The 15,076-nt window shown below is 51.6% G+C and overlaps 1 protein-coding gene across 17 annotated transcripts in view; it reads left to right on the forward strand.

Annotated features, from left to right (window-relative positions):
- Positions 1 to 14,356, forward strand: part of mast4 (microtubule associated serine/threonine kinase family member 4) — a 56,054-nt gene extending 41,698 nt beyond the window's left edge. For 15 of the 17 annotated variants that reach the window (XM_055513197.1, XM_055513199.1, XM_029168307.3 and 12 more), the window contains 23 exons: positions 12 to 90; positions 1,042 to 1,196; positions 1,286 to 1,361; positions 1,440 to 1,649; positions 1,929 to 2,030; positions 2,123 to 2,255; positions 2,980 to 3,041; positions 3,144 to 3,235; positions 3,316 to 3,524; positions 3,601 to 3,739; positions 3,820 to 3,952; positions 4,035 to 4,200; positions 5,536 to 5,637; positions 6,164 to 6,286; positions 6,398 to 6,507; positions 7,129 to 7,250; positions 7,352 to 7,566; positions 7,646 to 7,846; positions 8,188 to 8,414; positions 8,513 to 8,635; positions 8,724 to 8,860; positions 8,956 to 9,140; positions 9,236 to 14,356. In XM_055513197.1, the coding sequence (XP_055369172.1) occupies positions 12 to 90; positions 1,042 to 1,196; positions 1,286 to 1,361; positions 1,440 to 1,649; positions 1,929 to 2,030; positions 2,123 to 2,255; positions 2,980 to 3,041; positions 3,144 to 3,235; positions 3,316 to 3,524; positions 3,601 to 3,739; positions 3,820 to 3,952; positions 4,035 to 4,200; positions 5,536 to 5,637; positions 6,164 to 6,286; positions 6,398 to 6,507; positions 7,129 to 7,250; positions 7,352 to 7,566; positions 7,646 to 7,846; positions 8,188 to 8,414; positions 8,513 to 8,635; positions 8,724 to 8,860; positions 8,956 to 9,140; positions 9,236 to 12,576 (6,442 nt within the window). In that variant the 3' untranslated portion in view covers positions 12,577 to 14,356. The remainder of the gene's footprint in view (positions 1 to 11; positions 91 to 1,041; positions 1,197 to 1,285; positions 1,362 to 1,439; positions 1,650 to 1,928; positions 2,031 to 2,122; positions 2,256 to 2,979; positions 3,042 to 3,143; positions 3,236 to 3,315; positions 3,525 to 3,600; positions 3,740 to 3,819; positions 3,953 to 4,034; positions 4,201 to 5,535; positions 5,638 to 6,163; positions 6,287 to 6,397; positions 6,508 to 7,128; positions 7,251 to 7,351; positions 7,567 to 7,645; positions 7,847 to 8,187; positions 8,415 to 8,512; positions 8,636 to 8,723; positions 8,861 to 8,955; positions 9,141 to 9,235) is intronic. The other 2 variants (XM_055513198.1, XM_055513200.1) reach the window with 1 other exon arrangement.
- The last annotated feature ends 720 nt before the right edge of the window (positions 14,357 to 15,076 follow it).

The following is a 15,076-nucleotide window of genomic DNA, read 5'->3' on the forward strand; positions in this document are numbered from 1 at the left end:
CTGTGTAACAGGACCGATGGACGCCGCTGGTCCCTGGCCTCTCTCCCCTCCTCTGGATATGGAACCAACACGCCGAGCTCCACCGTCTCTGTAAGCATCACGCATCACCCTGTCGCTGCCGCAGAGCCTGAACATGTGTCTGAGTCGTTTGAAATTTCAGTTCAAATTTATGTTGGGCTTTCTTTGTTTTGTTTTTTTACCTGGAAATTTTGATACCTGATTTCTGTGTAATAACAACAAACCGATACAATGGCGTCATCAAGGCAGTGAGCACACGAACTTAACCGGCAGCCGAGATTTATTCATTACCTCAACTGACTTGTTCAACGCCTGCAGTAGTAGAAATCCGCACCGCGCAGTCCAGACAAGGACGTTTCCAGCTCCAGCTCCATCCAAACTCAAAATACTGCAACAAGTTGGAAGTCAAGTGGGGTTGAAGCACTTTTAGTGTGGGTCCTGTGTTTATCATGTTTGCTCTAATCACACATTCATGCTCAACATCCTCACATGGACGCTGTGACTGGCTCAAAGAGACCCCCCCCCCCCCACCTCCCGACCACTATTGTGTCTACTTCCTGTGGCTGCTTATTGTTTTCAAACACATTAGCAAAATCATTTAGTCATTTTGTATGGGTAAATTCTTGTCAATGATGCAGTCTACTTTACTCTATTAATATTTATCCTGTGTTTAGTTGGAAACGGTTGCTTTTCACTGTGGTTGGAGTTGAGCTCCTTTAAGGCCCCTATGACTGTTTTCAGGATCTGTAATTCAGTCGTACCTGTTTGTTTGGGGTTCATATCCACAGATCCGTGGTATTTCCTCTTCTCTCTAGTAATCCTGCCTTTGTTTCTTTCCTCCTCCTGCGAGGAACCGACACTGAACAACAACGTGTGGAATCATAACCAGTTACAGACTGACAGAAATGAGACTGAACGAACTCTTTAAGCACGCGCTGATCTGTCTCTGAGCATCGTGTTTTTCTCAGTCCATCTTTTTTTTTCTTTCCTTTCATGTTGAATATATATTTGTATCATTTCCAGTCATCCTGTTCATCACAGGAGAAGCTGCACCAGCTGCCCTTCCAGCCCACGCCCGACGAGCTGCACTTCCTCTCCAAGCACTTCTGCACCGAGAGCATCTCTGGGGACGAATGCCGGCGGGCGGCGGCCATGCGACCCCGCTCTCGCAGTCTCAGGTACTAAAACACCTCCACAGACTCAGCAACACGTTAAAGAACCCGACGGTGCCACGCAGACACTGACTTGAGTCCCCTCTCACTTTCAGCCCCGGAAGATCTCCCTCGTGTTACGACCATGAGATTATTATGATGAATCACGTCTACAAAGAGCGCTTTCCCAAGGTGAGTCTGCAGCACCTGCGGCGGACCGCTAATTATCCAGTTCATTACCAAACGTGCACCTCCCGCCTCTCGCCGCAGGCCACAGCTCAGATGGAGGAGAAGATTCAGGAGATCGTCCGCAGCAACTCTCCTGAGAGCGTGCTCCCTTTGGCAGATGGCGTGCTCGGCTTTGCCCACCACCAGATAATTGAACTGGCCCGCGACTGTCTGGAGAAGAGCCGACTCGGACTCATCACCTCCAGCTACTTCTGCGAACTCACCGACAAGCTGGAGCGGCTTGTTCAGGAGGTGAGTGCATATTAAAGGAGCCCGAGGTTTTCGGGGGATGACTGCATGTCTCCCAGAAGTGGCGTTAATGAGATGCCAATTTAGAGGCTAAGAGCAGGAGAATGCATTGACTTTGTTCATCCATGGATTGAAAAACCTAAATTTGACAGTGATGCAATGAAAATCAAAATAAAAGCATAGGGTTTCAGTAGATTTAAGGATTTGTATGTTAAATGCAGGAGAAACCTTTTATAATGACCTCCATCTGGTCAGTTATTAGAGATGTGTCTCTGGTTGTAGTCCACAGAGAGGTCTGACAGCGAGGAGGTCAACTTTATCAGAGAGCTGGTGAAGAAGATCCTTATCATCATCGCCCGACCAGCTCGGCTGCTTGAATGTCTGGTACGTCCCCCCAAATATCAAACTCCTCTTTGCGTAAAACGGAGCCTCAGCGTCTGAAACACTGTTCACACCCGTGCTTCTGCCTTTTTCAGGAGTTTGACCCGGAGGAGTTCTACCACCTTCTGGAGGCTGCTGAAGGACACGCTAAAGAGGGCCAGGGCATCAAAACAGACATCCCCCGTTACATCATCAGCCAGCTGGGACTCACGAGAGATCCTCTGGAAGGTACAGAACGTGAAGAGATGAACCGCTAATAACTTTAAAGTAATAAGCCAACTAGGCTGAAAGGGAACTACACAAAAAGCCTTGACTTATGTCATGCACTGAACAGACTGTCTTTCTAATGACCCTCTGCGTCCGCATGCAGTAACCAACAACATCCATTATGACTAATTAGAAAGCAATGGGCTCCCCACAGACCTCATCCAGATCCGCAGCCTGGCTCGTCAGCCAGTCTCTCGCTTATTTCCCCCGAGCGTCTCCCGAGCTTTGTTTGCCCAGTGCCATGTGTGCCTGAAGCAAACCTACAAGGAAGGACAGATGTTAAATGGCGCTCGCAATGTGTTTACAGGCTGTCTGGGGACCAGGAAACGGCCCCATGTGGCATTACACACATGGACTTTTGTATGTTTGCACAAGAAAAACCCCTGTGCAGTGTGTTATTGAGAGAGGCAAGGTGCTTTATAATGAGCACTCGTTCTGGAGTGGCGGTTTTCAAAATGAGGGTTTTAGACTTGGATTGTGTCGCCGCATCTAATTTCCAGCCCATTTATTCTCCATTCAGATTTTCTAGAGTCAGCGCCGCCGAGCTAATAGGTGAATAAAGGCTAATGTTGAATGCTGTTTGGTTTATACCTCCTCATTTTTAAGTTCTTCGGCTTCACAACTGTGAGTGAATGGCTCATTTATTTATTTACATTTGTGTCATTTGTGGACTGTTTCTCTGCAGAAATAGCTCAGCTGACCAGCTGCGACAGTGGCATTGCAGAAACCCCAGAAACCGATGACTCCGTAAGCGTTTTGCTTGATTGTGCTTCATCTTCACCGCAGGCGTAACGGCCCAAAGCAGCTTTTGTCTTTCAACTGAACTTCGTCTCCCTTCTTGCTCCGTAGTCTCAGAGCCTCAGCACGGCCCTGCGGTCCCGACGGAAACCCTGCGAATTGGACTTTGAGATGACAAAGCTCATCAGCAATGGTGCCTATGGGTAAGAAGACCCGATTCTGTCTCAGAGCACGCTGTTGGACCCGCTTTTAGGCCGACTGGTAAAACCTAGTCATTCCGCAGAGCTGTTTATCTGGTTCGGCACAAGGAGACCAAGCAGCGGTTTGCCATGAAGAAGATCAACAAGCAGAACCTGATGCTGCGGAACCAGATCCAGCAGGCCTTCGTGGAGAGAGACATCCTCACCTTCGCCGAGAACCCTTTCGTGGTGTCCATGTACTGCTCCTTCGAGACGCGGCGGCACCTGTGCATGGTGATGGAGTACGTCGAAGGTCAGTGCTGTGACTAAAAAGCATCGTTTTGTCGTTTCTGTCGCCGGAGGCCCGTCTGTGACGTTCGTCTTCGCAGGAGGAGACTGCGCCACCCTGTTGAAGAACATGGGCCCTCTGCCTGTGGACATGGCCAGGATGTACTTCGCCGAGACGGTGCTGGCGCTGGAGTACCTCCACAACTATGGCATCGTCCACAGGGATCTGAAGCCGGACAAGTAAGACCTGAGCATAGTGTGGTTTAAAGAATCAATGAAATGGATGCTTAAGTTACTGTTGTTGTCTCACTTCGCCACAGTCTGTTGGTCACATCCATGGGACACATCAAGCTGACAGACTTTGGTTTGTCCAAAGTCGGGCTGATGAACATGACCACCAACCTGTACGAGGGCCACATAGAGAAAGATGCCAGGGAGTTCTCCGACAAGCAGGTGATCCATCGGACGTTGTGGCAGCGCAGCCTCAGCAGACGTCGCCATGTTTAGAATCCGTTGTGCGTCTCCATCCGCGCAGGTGTGTGGAACGCCGGAATACATCGCTCCAGAGGTGATCCTGAGGCAGGGCTACGGGAAGCCGGTGGACTGGTGGGCCATGGGCATCATCCTCTACGAGTTCCTGGTGGGCTGCGTGCCCTTCTTCGGAGACACACCGGAGGAGCTGTTCGGACAGGTCATCAGCGGTCAGTGTCGCCCCTCTTTGTGTTGACGAATAAGAAATGGGGTCAAGAGCAAAACCAGCTCTGGTGCATCTCCTGCAAACAGACGCCGGTGGTTGTTCCACTGATTTGTGCTGGTGGCTAATGAACTGATTGTCTTCCTGCACAAATCTCTCCACTTGTTAATGGATTTGGATTGAGTTTTGCCTGGATAGTTATTTCCTGCCTGCTATGGTTTTATATTGTGTTTGCCTTACAATGACCTGGGTTCAATCCCGTGCAAACACATTTCCTCACTAATTTAAGCCAAGCGTAAAGCTTTTTGTTTTCCCCAGCCACTACATGTAGTATTTTAATTACAGGCGACAGCTCGACATTTCACTGAGCGATCTGTTGTTGTTTGTTTTGTTCGAGAACCCATTAACTGTCTATATTTAGATGACCCACCGTTTGTTTGTCACTTTACCCGTACAGGCATTTTGTGCCACTAGAGGTGATTTACACAGTTTCACAGCATCTGGCACAGAGACTCTGTGGAGCACGTCAGGACAAATTCCCAGACCTCATTTAGATGCGTTTGCATAGTGACCACATGGAATCAGCTCCTGCACATATTTCTTAATTTAGCGAAGACGAGATTTCCCCGAGGGCGAGGACACAAACAGATGGCAGCGAGTGGATGTAGCTTAACTTTTAAACCACCGAGTGCAGTTAGAACGACGTTCCCTCGTAGCCTCGTGACGACGGCAGCATAAGGAGACTTTTATGTTGTTGTGGAGTCAAACTGTATCAAGCCTTTGAGTGACTGTTAATTAAGGAGCCCTTAACACGCTCAACATGCCACCCTGGCCTCAGGCTGCACATACATATTCATACTCCCCTCCCAAATTTGATTAAAATTCGGGCACAAGCTCTGCACAGAGCAGGCGATCGGCGCCGCACAGGCCTTGCTCCCCTTCTCATGCCTCTCCACTCAGCTGATTGCTGCTCAGTCGGCTTGTACAGCTGAGTTGCAAGAAGCCCCATCAACCTGTCAGCGGGTCCCAACTAAGTCAGGCTGTAAAACAATAGAATCTCTAATGCAGTTGTTTGGCGCTGTCCTGCTGTCTGTAAGCACAGGTCCACGTTTGACCCCTTTTCACCGCTAAAAGCACTGTGACCATCAGGCGGCATGGTCGATGAGGCTTTCACGGAAAAACTGTATCCCCTGAAAGCTGTGGCCTTCAGCAGGATAATAGTCACTGGCTCAGGAATGGTTTGAGGAGCACAACAACAAGTTTAAAGCCTTGGCTGTCTGTGGGATGAGCTACGTCTAATATACTGCATGTGCTACTGCATTATTTTATCTTCTGGTTCCAGATGAGATCAACTGGCCCGACGGAGAGGATGCCCCGCCCCCTGACGCTCAGGAGCTCGTCGCCATGCTGCTCAGACAGAACCCTCTGGAGAGGATGGGTGCAGGTACTGTACTGGCACAAAGAGCGTGGGCAATGTGGCACGGCCCATAACTATGTCAGGACCAGACAGGCCGCCGTAAATTGTGGTGACTACTAGTGCCGCCTCAGCAACGCTCGATAGTCCAAGTCATCAGCAAAGGAATTGAGGTCATCGTACAGCAGAGCAGTTTATCCTGTGGCCTGGTCACCTCTTCGCTGTGGTCAATTGCAATCATGTGCCTTCTAGTATATGAACCCGCTTCTGTGCATGGTGAGTGTGTAAATGTGACTGTAAAAGTGTCCGTGACCCGAGACCAGGGCTTAAATCAGAGGGATGCACGCAGGCAGGTTTGCAGCAGGCATCTGAACCGCCTCGTTCATCGGGCGGCGAAGGAAAGGTCACAGGCAGGAAATGGTTCTGCATAATTTACAGTCATGATGTCAGTTTGGCCCGCAGCAACCGGGGAGCAGGAAACCATGGCGTAAGCGTTTCTCCGTGTCCTGCTCTGTGACACGTCCTGGTGATTTGTTTGTTTCTACTCCATCTGCAGGTGGAGCAGCCGAAGTGAAGCAGCATCCGTTCTTCCACAACCTGGACTGGAACGGCCTTTTGAGGCAGAAGGCGGAGTTTATCCCTCAGCTGGAGTCTGAAGACGACACCAGCTACTTCGACAGTGAGTCGTCTCGCTTCTCCTGTCCCTTATTGTCAAAATGGGTCAGAACAAATGGTGTTGGAGTTGCAGAGTGCATGTGTTCTAAAGTGTGAACTTCCCGACGTCCCCCAGCTCGCTCTGAGAGATACCACCACCTGGAGACAGAGGAAGACGATACGAACGACGAGGACTTCAACATGGAGCTGCGGCAGTTCTCGTCCTGTTCCCATAGATTCTCCAAGGTGTGTCCTCAATCTGCCCCCTCGCTCATTATTCCTAGTTTTAAGCATGTTTACATCACCGTCATCGCCCGGGCAGAGATGTTAGTCATGTAAATGAGATGATGCCCTCATCTGTCCTGAGCCTTTTCGCGTGGGAACGAAAGGAGCAGCAACTGGTATTTCATATGGAAATGTGATGTCTAGGAAACATTGTTTTTTTTCCTCGCTCTCGAGCGCTACAGATTTCGGCTTTGCATATATTTTCCACATGCAAATGTTCTCTCCCCTGCGTTTTTCTTTTTTTTTTTTATGGAACAAAACATTCAAACATGCTTGGAGTCATTGTTGTGCTGCATTGCAGTGCGTTCTCCCCTCTCGCATCAAACAAAGCTTCACAGCGTGTCTCAGAAAGCAGCGGGGCCCCAGGAGGAACTGTTGAGAGCTACTGTACTCTTCTTCCTCCGCTGCACCTAATCTACTTGCTTGTTAGACACAAATGCTTGCAGTAAAAGAAACGGCACCGTCTGCTAGTTAGAAACCACTTGATGTATATCCACACACCTGCTTTCACTGTGCTTATAGGTTATTAGGTCCCTGCATGGACTTGTGTGAATGGTTGTCTGTGTGGGGGGGGGGGGGCAGGTTTACAGCAGCCTGGATTTGTCGCGTGGGCACCTGGAGGAGAAAGGAGAGACGGAGGAGAAGAAGAGCGAGAGCCCACTGACTGTGGACTCTCTCAGCTGGACGCCGGACTTCGCTGATGTGTGAGCTTGCCTGTCTTTTACCACTAAAGGATGCTGTGATCTCATTTCAAACGTCTTCAGTGTGCTATTATATTTGTGAGCAGCTGTTCGTCCTCCTCCAGGCCCTCGCTGTCCCATTCGACGGACGCGGACGCTGTGAATCAGGGGCCCTGTCCCGACCTGCTACCAAAGTTCGCCATCTCGGCCGAGAGCGAAGGGGACGAGACGTCGGGCCTGGACAACCCCAGCAAGACGTCCTTCTCCATCGGGGAGCTGGCGCATGACGAGCCGGACGCCACCACCCCAGGCAGCACGCGCAGCGGAGCCACGCTCTCTGGTACGAGCCGGGAATGAGTCCATTCAGAATTTCTCGAGGGCGCCCGTGTGCTTCACGAGTCCTCTTCTGTTACGATTAGGAAGTTTCTCTGAACATCTGGACCAGCTGACGCCCAGAGGCGAGGGGGTGCAGAGCCCTGACAGCAGCGGTCACACCCCTGCGGACCCGGGGGGTCCGAGCGCGTCCCTGCGACCCGGCGGCGCTGCCGAGAAGACCGGAGCTGGACCCAAGGTCCCAAAGTCTGTGTCCGCCGGTGCCCTTTCACTAACGATCCCTGGGGGTAAGTGGTGGGACACCCGCATCCCAGAACCTGTGATCTCAGGCAGTGTCAGCGTGTCGAGAATTACAAGAGCAACAGGCTTTCAGCTGCTGATAGTTTAGAGATGAAAGCTCATCTATACACGTAGATGTGTGTGAAAGTGGCGCAGCGGGGCGCCTGCTGTGAGCTCCATGTTCCAGAGTGGCTGCGAGCAAGCAGGGTCTGCTAACAAGGGAAGCAAGCAGGCAGGGGAGAGAGAGGTCTTCACCGTCGGCAGAGAGAAAATCCCATTAGTTTCACCCACAGCAGGAGCAGAATGAGCCCGACGCCTCCAATAACGAGGTGGTGTCTCATTCATCCAGATATCTTGGGGGCGTCTCCGCTGCCCAGCCCCCTGTCTCCCTACTCGCTCTCCTCGGACCCTTCCTCGCGAGACTCGTCTCCGAGCCGGGACTCCTCCCTTTGCGCCGCCAACCCGCGGCAGCCCGTGGTCATCCACAGCTCCGGGAAGAAGTTTGGCTTCACACTGAGGGCGATCCGGGTGTACGCGTGCGACGGGGACATCTACACCGTCTACCATATGGTCTGGGTAAGCTAGATCTGAGTAGGTGCAGAGCAGCTGATGGATGACGCCAGCTACCGCGTAGACCCCTGGTATTAAGAGGGAACATCCTGTGTGTTGCTCAGAATGTTGAAGACGGGGGTCCTGCACATAAAGCCGGACTGAAAGCTGGAGACCTCATCACCCACGTCAACGGTGAACCGGTCCACGGCCTTGTCCACACCGAGGTGGTGGAGCTCTTGCTGAAGGTAAATGAGTGGTAAACTGATCAACCAAGATTACAACTAAGATTAAAAAAGCCAATCGAACTAATGTGGTTTTGTCGTTGGGTCGCAGAGTGGTAGCAAAGTGTCCATTTCCACGACTCCCTTTGAAAACACTTCAATAAAAACCGGCCCAGCCAGGAGGAACAGCTACCGGAGCAAGATGGTCCGATGTGCCAAGAAGCCCAAGAAGGAGAAGACGCCAGAACGGTACACAGAAACGTGAACAGTGCTGACACTTGGGAAAACAATTTTGCCCTTTACAGGTCAGAGCTTAATCCTGCAAAATGTTGTCCTCTCCGCAGGCGTCGCTCCCTCTTCCGGCGCTTTGCCATGCAGCCCTCTCCCCTTCTTCACACCAGCCGCAGCTTCTCGTCTCTCAACCACTCTCTGTCATCCGGTGAGAGCCTCCCCGGTTCCCCTACCCACAGCCTCTCCCCTCGCTCCCCCACAGCCGCCTTCCGCCCCGCACCAGACTTCACCCAGTCAGGTGGAGATTTTTGATTTCATTTAGACCTTTTATACTATTTACTTTTGTCTGAAAATGTTATTTAATTAATGCGGTTTTGCTTTTCTAAATTCCAGGCGGCAACTCCTCCCAGAGTAGCTCTCCCAGCTCAAGCGCCCCAAACTCCCCTGCAGGCTCCGGCCACATCCGTCCCAGCACCCTCCACGGGCTCGGCCCCAAGCTGCCGGGTCCGAGACTTCGTCAGGGCCGCCGCAAGTCCGCTGGCAGCATTCCCCTCTCTCCGTTGGCGCGCACGCCTTCGCCCACCCCGCAGCCCACGTCTCCCCAGCGCTCGCCCTCGCCTCTCCTCAGCGGACATTCTGTCGCCATCTCCAAGGCTTCCCAAGGCTTCCCAGCCAAGATTCATTCCCCGCCCACCATCGTGCGGCACATCGTGCGGCCCAAAAGCGCCGAGCCGCCTCGCTCACCCCTCCTGAAGCGCGTGCAGTCCGAGGAGAAGCTTTCGTCCTCCTACACGGGAGACAAGAAGCACCTGTGTCCCAGAAAGCACAGCCTGGAGGTCACACAAGAGGAGGTGCAGGACGAGGAGCTGAGGGCCGGAGAGCGGGATTACACCGTCCTGCAGAGTGTGGAAGAAACGTCTTGTGAGCCCCTGGCGATCACCCGCGTCCGACCTGTGGAGCAGGGCTGCTTAAAGAGGCCCATGAGTCGCAAGATGGGCCGGCAGGAGTCGGTCGAGGAGCTCGACAAGGAGAAGCTGAAGTCCAAGGTGGTGGTGAAGAGGCAGGACTGGTCAGAGAGGATGGAGTCTCTGCAGAAACAGGATGCCCTGTGGGAAACGGACTCGTCCACCGCGTGTGGCGATGACAGGGATGAAAGTTTCCTGGTCAGAGGCCAGAACAAGGCCCAGACCAGTGCAGAACCCAGCTCTGTAGAGGCCAAGGCTGCTAGTACAACCCTTAAAGACGTGCTGTATAAAAAACTCAGCACCCGTGCAACTGAAGGCATCCCTGATGCATCTGGTAGCAGCAGTGATTGTGACGGAGGCCTCAGAGCAGCACCCATTCACCCGGACAGGCAGCACAGGCCGGCTAAAGACAACATGAAGCCGGACAGACTGGACTTCAAAGCTCCCAGCATAGAGTTCACCAGAAAGAGGCTGTCCTTCGAAGAATGGGAAGACTGCGTGTGCCGGCTGCCACCCGGAATCCACGAGAGCCTCCACTTTGGCTCCACCAGGTCCAAGAGCCTCCAGCTGGACACGGCCATGACTCACGACCTCATGAAGGTGGGGATGGGGAGCGTTCACTCCAGCCCTGAAGGTCTGCCCCCGAAGCTTTTCTCCGCTCGAGGGGAGAGCGCTGTGGAAAAACTGCAGCTCATCTCCTCCGCGGAGTCTCCGCTCCGAAAGACGTCCTCCGAGTACAAGCTGGAAGGGCGTCACGTCTCCTCCCTCAAACCTCTGGAGGGGACCTTGGATATCGGCCTCCTCTCTGGGCCCAGAGTCTCCAAAACAGAAACGTGCTTATCCAGGGTGCCAGAGAACGCGAGCGACACTGTTCCTGTGACTCCTCCAGTTTGGCTCCAGAGCCCCAGTGAGAAACAGATAACCATCCCCCAGCTGAAAACCGCAGACAAACTGAAGGCCCCGAGTCCCGACGCTCTAAATAGCACAGTTCTCCCAAAAGATCACATAAATAATTCCACCACAGAGGTGAAATTAAATCCAAGTGTTAATAAAACACAGGAAAGACAAAGTGAGCCCATGAAGGCCCCAGAAAGCAAAGTGGAGGCCTCAACCTTTACTGTTAGACAGGAGAGCAGAGCTGCAGTAAAGAGCAGTTCATCCCTGGCCCACGAACACAGGGGCCCCCGACACAGCTCCCACTTCTCCACCTGTGGAAAAACACCTTCCATACGGGAAGTGAGCAACGAAGACCAGGAGGACGAAGCGGAGCTGCAGGAAGTCCCAGCGCGCACTACATCACAAAGCGCTGACAGCCCCGCGACGGGAGCCTCTTTGTCTTCATCGAAGCTCGAGGTGGAAAAAGCGTCTCCGGCTGCAGCTGAATCCTCACCTGCGTCACCGAGGCGGAGCGGAAACCCTGGCTTGGACCGCGGTCCGCTGCAGAGCAGTGAGAAGAACTCGAACACGGCCTGTGTGTCTGTGGGGAATGTGCAGAACAGCTCTGCTTCTGCTTCTGCTTCTGCATCTGCGCTCGCTCCAGAGAACATCTGTCCCTCCGATCCAGAGCCACGGCTTTCTGTCCCAACAGCAGCGTCTGGGAAATCCTGCACTTTAACAGCAGGAGGCCGGAGCGGCGCTGCTGGGAAGCTCATCGGCAACACAGGCGTCAACAGCCACGTGGCTGAAAAGGCAGCGCAGACGCCATTAAATGCGGCCACGGAGCCGAAAACGGAAAAAGAAGCAGCATGTGCTAAAACAGAAGAGCCTGCGCCTGCTGCTGCAGTGGAGGGAGGTCCTGTGTCACCGCAGGCGGAGGATAAAGGCAGGAAAGACAGTTCGGAGCAGATGTCAAGTGTCAGATGTTTGGCTGAAAAAGCACAACGCACGTTCTCCTCCACAGATTATCACACCTTTAAAAAGGAGGAAATGGTGAATGAGCAGGAGAATCCAACTCCGGCAACGGAGCGCGTGGACGGAACCAAGAGCAAGTCACAACCCACCACAGCCGCCGCCGTGAAGTCAGAGAAGGAGACGAGAACACCTGAAGTCAGATCCTGTCCAGCTGCTCCAGTCCCAGGGTTCACCAGCAGCGCGAATGCAAAGCCGTCCAGAGAATGTGCTCCAAACGTCCAGCCGTCCTGTGACACCAAACAGAAAGAAGCGGGTGTGAAGCCCACGCCTGGTCCCGCGCTGGTTGATGCCAAGCCCAGAGAAACCCAGCTGAAAGCCTCTGTAGCGCCCACGACACTCGACCCGAAGCCCAAATCTCCCCCTCCCAAAACCGCTCCCAAGACTTTAACAGCTCCGGCAGCAGCTGCGAAACACAGCGAAGCCAAGCACACGTCCCCCAAGAGTCAGGCCCTGGTCACTAAAGACCATCACTCGAAGCCAAAGGACGCTGCTTCGCCTCAGAGAAAGGAGCCGGCTCCGCCGCCGGTGCTGCCGAAGCCGGCGCCGAGGAGCGAAACTTCCAGAACCGTGTCGGGCCCAGCACAGGACCCGACGCCCGACGGCCACAGGCGGCCCGACACCAGGCTCAGCTCCCCGGACAGGCAGGCGGCCGGCGGCCGGAAGGAGCCGGCGGAGAAGAAGAAGAAGGAGCCGGAGGAGGCGCGAGCGCCGAGTGCACAGAAAGGCTCCAAGAGAGACTCGCCCCGAGCTGCGGCTGCGGCTGCGGCTGCTGCTGCGGCGGCTGCGCACGCAGCCAGAGACGGCGGCAGAACCAAGCAGCCGAAGGAGGCGCCGCGCGGCTCCGGAGGCAAAAAGTAGAAGCGTCACGCATTTACATCATCATGCCTTTGTTTTTGATTGAGGACCGGGCAAGCTGTTACGTGCTGATGGAGAGGTGTGGGGGGGGTCAAACACATGCGAGCGAATCCAAGTCTGAATGTAGGCGACCGTTGGATCAGCGTTTATGATGTGATCTTAAATGATTTTTTTAAACCGTCCGTCACAGAATGCTTTGTGCAATCAGTAAGTCAGAGGCAGCCAGTGCCATAAACCACGAGTTGGCTTGAAGACTCGCCGGGTCCGACGTCGGGAGGCTCTTGTTTTAAATGCAGTAGAACCACACGACGCGCCGGTTCCAGTGTAGTAGTAGTGTAGTTCCTGTTCGTTGCAGTCGTATTCTGGACGCGTTGGGTTTCGCGGAGGGGAACGCACAAAACAAAGCGACTCCAGTCGTACGGTTTCAAATCCTAAACTAGTGAAGGGGCCTTAGTATTATGGGAAAGATGTGGTGTTTATTCACATTCCTCTGACATTTGTACATATGTGTTTTTTTTGTTTTTTATGCAATATGGTGTAAATATGCCACTGTAAAAACGGGATACATGGGCTTAAGTGATTGTCGTTTGTACTACACTGTATGTATAGATTTTGCAGTGTCGTTGGTTTGAGCGCTCGCTATAACTGTGGTCTGAAGTAAGCTACTGTGATGTATCTCATCGAACGTGTCTTCACATAATCCAGGATTAACTTGAAGAGAAGGACTAAAGGCACGAAGGGATGTAAAAAAAATGTAGCATTAAACAAAAACGACAAAACTGTGAGAGCCGTCTGCGTTTTCCCAGGAATGTGTGTGAAGCCTCTGATGCGTTGATGGCGATGACTGTGTTCGTCAGCGCCTTGAACCCTGCAGCGTCGGTGCGTCGGCCTGGTGAAGTCCTGATTGTTTGCGTCACATGGTTCACGCATTGGATGTTTATGTACAGATATGTGGTACTGGACATATATCAGCACTCACCACCTTCTGTCTACACCTTCACACCTCCATATGCGATAGAACCCTGAACAGGAAGCAGGAAGTGATGCAGTATTTGCTCTGTTGTGGCTTCATAAAACCAGTACTCCTGTCTACTGCATATACTTTATGTTGCGTCAAACAGAATATAGTTTAAGTAAAACAAGGGGATTTTAATCTGATGCGCGCCTCCGTTAGCTCATACCTGTATGTGTTATTGTGACGGAACAAATGCACCTTAACGTCCAAGTGAGGAAGAGGAAGGCTGGGGATGAGGAAGGCTCCCCGCTGCTCCCGACTTTAAATTGAACGCATCACCAAATTTTTCTTTTAACAATAAACCTCCTTTGTTTTTCTGCTCTGATGTTGCTTTTTTTTTCCCAAGTGACGTCTGCCCTTTGAACCCTCAAAGCACATTTACTGTTTGTTTACAAAGCGTCATGGATGTATATTTTGTATATTGTTGAGTTGCCAAATCTATGTTCTGTGTCGCCGATAAACTGGTTTAAAGTAGTGTGAGACTATGAACACGTCTCCGTGCAGTAATCGATGTCTTTTCACGTCAGGTCCTTCTTTGTCTGTTTGGGTTTTTTCCCCCCAGTTTCTTTTTTCATGTGAGCAAAACTAGTATTAGATGAACTTGCTTATGATGGTTTGTCTTTTAGAATATGTGCAATAAACGTGTTTTGAGTTTTGTATTTTGCCCAAGGAAAAGCTCTATGGATGTCATAGATGTTGTATATTAAAACAGATATTTATACTTCTAATGTTGCGTAATACTGAAAAATAAAATGGAATTATAAATGATGCTTCTAAGGCGCATTTTCTTTATTCTGACATCAAAATATTTCTGTTTTGAATTTGAAATGTGATGCAACAATGATGCATGCAGCTTTAAACTACTGGCTCTTGACGCCTGCAGACAGAATAAGGAGCTTGTTTCCCTGCAGCCCTGTGATCAGGGGAATTAATGTGAATTTTTGTTGTGTATGTGTTTTTTTTTTTAGATGAAATGATTCAGTGTCTTTTAGCTAAAGCACACTTTGCTGTTTAAAGCTATGTCATATGTTTAATTAGTAGTAACTGGTGGTCTGTTTGATTATTACAGATATGACTTATTTACTCTTCAATTTAATGTTTATAAATTCATTTAATTACATACTTCCATTGAAATATTTATATTAAGACTGTTTAGGATTTTTCTGAATGTACAAAAATCATAAAATGTCATTTAAACAGAGCCATACTGTCAAATTCAGTTGAACCGGGGAGTGTTCGGTGCAGTAACCCAGTGGTGACGACAGGGGGCAGCATCCGTCCGCGCACCCGCAGCGGCCGCTGCTCAGGCGGCTCCACTCTTACGCAACATCCTCTCGTCTCGACATTAGTACGGATCTGATACAAGCCTGTGTTCGAACCGCTGCATCTCCGAGTTTCTACCTGCAGGCAGTTGAACTAAAAGTGGAATAATCAGGATTCGTGCGTGTTGTGACAGTGGGAGAACTGCGGTGAAACGGGGCCGATTTC

The sequence above is a fragment of the Betta splendens genome, chromosome 12 (assembly GCF_900634795.4).
Source record: "Betta splendens chromosome 12, fBetSpl5.4, whole genome shotgun sequence".
Taxonomy (NCBI): Eukaryota; Metazoa; Chordata; class Actinopteri; order Anabantiformes; family Osphronemidae; genus Betta; species Betta splendens.